This window comes from Marmota marmota, unplaced genomic scaffold (assembly GCF_001458135.2).
Source record: "Marmota marmota marmota unplaced genomic scaffold, marMar, whole genome shotgun sequence".
NCBI lineage: Eukaryota > Metazoa > Chordata > Mammalia > Rodentia > Sciuridae > Marmota > Marmota marmota.
This window is the reverse complement of record NW_025999842.1, coordinates 51,855,633-51,860,663: the sequence shown is the minus strand read 5'-3', so window position 1 is coordinate 51,860,663 and position 5,031 is coordinate 51,855,633. Positions and strand designations below refer to the sequence as shown.

The following is a 5,031-nucleotide window of genomic DNA, read 5'->3' as shown; positions in this document are numbered from 1 at the left end:
TCCTTCTACTTTTTTTTTTTTTTTTTGCCTTTACACGAAGTGATTTAGAAGTTCATTAATTATTTACTTGGCATCAGTGGTCCTATGTAAGACAGGTCTATTGCTCATAAAAGATTATTTCATTTTTTTCCCCTGGGGTTTAGAGCTTGATGTGTTGACCCTTGGGGTATATAATTCCTCACCAAGCATAAAATAGTCCCTATAATACCTAGTTTGATGTGTGATTGTTATATAAGAAAATACATGCATCTTCCAGCAGAAGACAACAATTTTAATATTATCCTTGCTTCTGTTTACCATTCACTCTGTTCTACAATGAATAATGATTATTATAATATTAATATATTTGTAATTTCTTGTATTTGGTTTATATTTGCAGCACATTGAACATCTCTGATGACACAGTTGAAGATGAACAAAAGAAGTACTCGCCAGTTGGAAACATTACTTCAGATTCTCATCAAGATGATGAAATAAGCTCAGTGGAACAAAATGCAGATGATAATATGCCAGATAACACAAAATCCAAACCAAAAAAGACAAAAAAGAAGACTAAAGCAGGTTTGTTACACTAATTAAATGAAAAATGGTGTGCTTTTGACTCTAGGAATTTTAGTTCTTAAAATTAAGCCTAAAGATATAGTTTAAAATAATCACATGTATAATATTTGGTACTTGTTCTGGATTCATCTTGATTAAAAGCATTCATTTGTAATTATAGGTTGCTGTGATGGGTTTGTAGTACTTGAGTCATTTTGAGTTCTTAATTAACTCTAGAATAATACAGACGTTGTCATTACTTTTGTGGCATAGAGAATTTCTTCTTTAAACCATTGAGTTTAGAGTCCCTAAGTGGTTAAGACTCTGTTGTGAAAGATAGAAATGGTCAACAGTCAAAAAATATTTCACATATTCAGGTTGTGTCCCTGTATTAAACATGGTGTCCACCTGGTTCCTCACCTAATTCAACTGCTCTCTCCTCTTCCAAATTCCCTTCCCACTCTTGCTTTCTGTCTCTACATTTTCTGATTTTTTTTTTCCTTTTTCTTTGTATATTCTTGCCCTTTTCCTACCTGTTATTCTATTTTCTCCCCAATCCCATGTAATTGGTAAAACGTTGGGACAAAGATAGACAATTTTAGAATTTATGGTTTTTTAGTCATTAGAGGATACCATTGATGTTTTCTGATTCTAGTAGTTAAATTAAAACACTTGTCGAAGCACAATATACATACGGAAAAGTATATGTATCACAGTGTACTTCTTAGTGAATTTTCACATACTGAACTTACCTATAAACTCGTTGTCTAAGTCAAAAAACAGATCATTATTAGTCCTCAGACACCCTCCTCAGGCCCCCTTTCACTTTATTTCTCTGCAGAGATAACCACTACCCTGTTTGCTAACAGATCATTTTTGCACATTGATACAAATAGAATTATAAACGTGCTTTTTGTGCCTGACTTCTTAACTCAGTGTTATTTTTGTAAATTAAACCAGCAGTAAAGACAGTTGACCTTATACATTCTCAGTTCTTGATTTTGTACAGTATAGATTTCCATTGTGTAAATATACCACAGTTAACTTACCTAACCTATTGATGGTTATTTGAGTTGTTTTTGGTTTTAGGCAATTACAAGTAAAGCTGAAAGGAACATTCTGTTCACATCTGTTGTGAGCATATATATATACATTTTTGTTGAGCACAGTCTTGGAGTTGCTGTGCTTTTATGTAGTAGTTTATGTATATTGTTGCTCTAATCATTACTTCCTATTTTCCTTGCTTGGTTTACCAATAGACACTAGCAGTGTTTGAGAGTTCTAGTTGCTCCACATCTTCACCAACATGTACCTGGTGTCTACCTGGTTAGACCTCTGAATTTTTAATCATTCTTAGGGATATATAATAATATATATCCCAATTAACCTTGACCTTAGCCTGATCCCAATTAAAACTAGTAATGTTGATTCTTTTCATGTTTATTAACTACTTGGATTTCACATTTATAAATTTGTTCAAGTCTTCTATGCATTTTAAAACAAAACAATTGTTGTCTTCTGATTGATCTGTGACACTATTTTGTATACCTAGATATGAGTCTTTTCTCAGATATAAATATACACAAATAGTTGCAAATATGTTCCCACTCTAGGCTTCATTATTTCTTATTAGTAATTTTTGAAAAATAAATTTTTATATTACCCAGTTTCCCTAATTTTTTTCTTTGATGGTTAAGAGCTGTCTGTGATTTGTTTAAGAAATCTTCCCTAAGTCCTGAAAATGTTTTGCTAAAAGTTTTACTGTTTGACTTTTCATGCTTAGGATTATAGTTCATCTGGAATTGATTTTGTGTATGATTTTTTGGGGACGAAAATAGACAATTTTAGAATTTATGGTTTTTAGTCATTTGAGGATACCATTGATATTTTCTGATTCTAGTAGTTAAAAACAAGTGTTTTTTAAATTTAATTTAATTTAATACAAGTGTTTTTAAATGTAATTACTAGATCAAGACATTTTAAACACTTGTTTTTTAATTTAACTACTAGATCAAGACTTTTTTTTCACGTGAGTATATAATTGACATAGTAATTATTTACTGAAGCCTATCTTTTTCTCTTTATAGTGCAGTGTCAATTTTATGATAAATAACAAGAACATGTTAAATGTGGATCTGTTTTTATAGCCTCTACTCAGTCACAAAGTTGGTTTGTATAAAAATACCTTAATTACTATAACTTTATAATAGGTCATGATATTTAGTAGTGTACTACAGATTTTTTTCTTCTTCAGTATTATCTGTACTATTCTTTACTCTTTGCATTTCCATGTGAATTTTACAAGTGATGTCTCAATTTCCCTCCTCCTATCCACCTTAATCCTGCCAACCAAGCTCAGTTTTGATCTAAACTGGATAAATCTAAAAGATTCACAATATACCAACTCTCTGAGTAGACTTGGCATTTTTAGAAATATTTATCTTGAAATCTATGAATTTGGCATGCATTTCCATGTATTTGTATCTTATAAAATTTATCTTGATAATATTATAAATTTTGGCAGTCTTTCTGTAGATTTATTCCTAGTATTTGATATTACTTAATAATACTATAAAAGGCATTTTTTAAAAAATTATGTTTCTTATTCATTTGTTTCTATTCATATGTACTTAAATTTTAAACATAGTACCCAGTAATCTTGCTAAATTTATTTATTACTTCTAACAGTTTATTCTTAGATTATTTTGAATTTTTTACATGTATTATCATTAATATGTTAGTAATGGTAGTTTTATTGTTGCTTTCTCAGTTATTGTATCTTATTCTTTTTTTTTCTTCTTCTCAGTGCATTGGCTAGGACTTCTATTATAATCTTAAACAGAAGTGGCAAAAACAAGTATTCTTTTTTTTTTTTTTTTACCAGCCTTGACAGAAATCTCTTTCACCATTGAGTATGATGTTTGCTGTGAATTATCTGTAAATACCCTTTATCAGATTAAGGAAGTTACTTCTGCTTTGCAAAGTCTTTTATTTTTCTTTATCATGAATTGATTTTGAATTTTGTCAGGTACATATGTGATCATCTTATCAACATGACCATATAAATTTCACCTTTTTTTGTATAAGTGTGGTTAACTGTTATTTAAATATTAAGCCATCTTTGTGTTCCTGGGAGGGTTGAAGGTACCTACTCGGTTGTGATGGATTTTCTTTTTTTTTCCCTCCAAATCTCTTTTTTGATTTGGCTTGCCATTACTTTGTATTTTTATATCTGTGGTGGTGAGATTGGTTGTACTTTTCCTTTCTTAAAATGCCCTGAATTTAGACATAAAAGTTTTGGTTGTCTTAGAAGAATTGGGAAATGCTTCATCTTTTTCAGTTTTTGGAGAAAATATCTAAATATTTAGAAGAATTTACTGATAAAATATCTTCTAAATATTTAGAAGAATTTATTGATAAAATATTTTAGACTAAAGGTTTTCTTTATAGGAAGAATTTTAATCAGATTTAGTTTCTTTACTACATATCAGAGTCTTCACATTTTCTATTTCTTCTGGCAACTTTGTTAGGATATATTTTTTAAACTTAATTCAAATTTTCAAGTTTTGAATGTATATAGCATATAGAAGGTTGTACCATTTTTTTTTTCATTCATAATATTGTCGTTTGTTTTTTTCTCAGTTTTTGATCCACTCAAGGATTTTGGGTCTGAGTCTTCAAAGACTCAGCCTGTAGCTTTGATATTTTTTTATTGTACATTTGTATACTATTTTTTCTTCTATTTGTATAATTTCAGCCTGTAGCTTTGATATTTTTTTTATTGTACATTTGTATACTATTTTTTCTTCTATTTGTATAATTTGTACTCTCTTTGGGTTTGATTTGCTGTTTACTTCTAGCTTCATAAGATGAATTTTATAAGAAAGATTTTAGTCTATCTTTTATAGGCATGTAAGACTTCAAATTTCTACCTAAGTATTGCCTTAAGCTGTGTCCCTAAAATTTTTTGACATTCTGCATCTTTATTATCATTCAACCAAACAAAATTTTTATATTTTTATTTTAATTTATTTGGTTATATATTATTTAGAAGTCTGTTGTTCAATTTTGAGCAGCAATTGATTTTTTAGTTATCTTTTTATTATGGGTTTCTATCATCCATTGAAAATTGACCAAACCTAGGCTTTCCTCTTTGCCTGCCTGTTTTGTTTCAGACCTTTTCCCCTAGTGTGATATGTTCTGCTAGCACCACCTAGCCACCAGAAGATTTCACTACCTCTCCACCCTCCCAGAATTCAATTTGTGAGGCAAATTGGCCATGTGCTTAAGGCTTCTCCGTTTTCCAGTTTTATCGCTTTATTCACAGGAAACCACTGAAAACTTTGCTGGTGAACTTCTTTCTGCTTGGACCAAATCTTGATTCTCAGCCCACACCCTGAATCAGCAAATATTCCAGAGACAAAAGCAGCTGCCATTCTGTCTGTTTACCTCTGACTGAGTCAGTCTTGGCCGCGCCCCCCCCCCCCCCCC

General features: G+C 30.6%; 1 protein-coding gene across 10 annotated transcripts in view; it reads left to right on the top strand.

The window, feature by feature from the left end:
- Positions 1-5,031, top strand: part of Ahi1 (Abelson helper integration site 1) — a 179,432-nt gene that overhangs the window by 22,085 nt on the left and 152,316 nt on the right. For all 10 annotated transcript variants that reach the window (XR_007345822.1, XR_007345823.1, XM_048798685.1 and 7 more), the window contains one exon: positions 380-561. Coding sequence is in view for 8 of the 10 variants with exons in the window: in XM_048798685.1 (XP_048654642.1) it covers positions 380-561 (182 nt within the window). In the remaining 2 variants the exon portion in view is untranslated. The remainder of the gene's footprint in view (positions 1-379; positions 562-5,031) is intronic.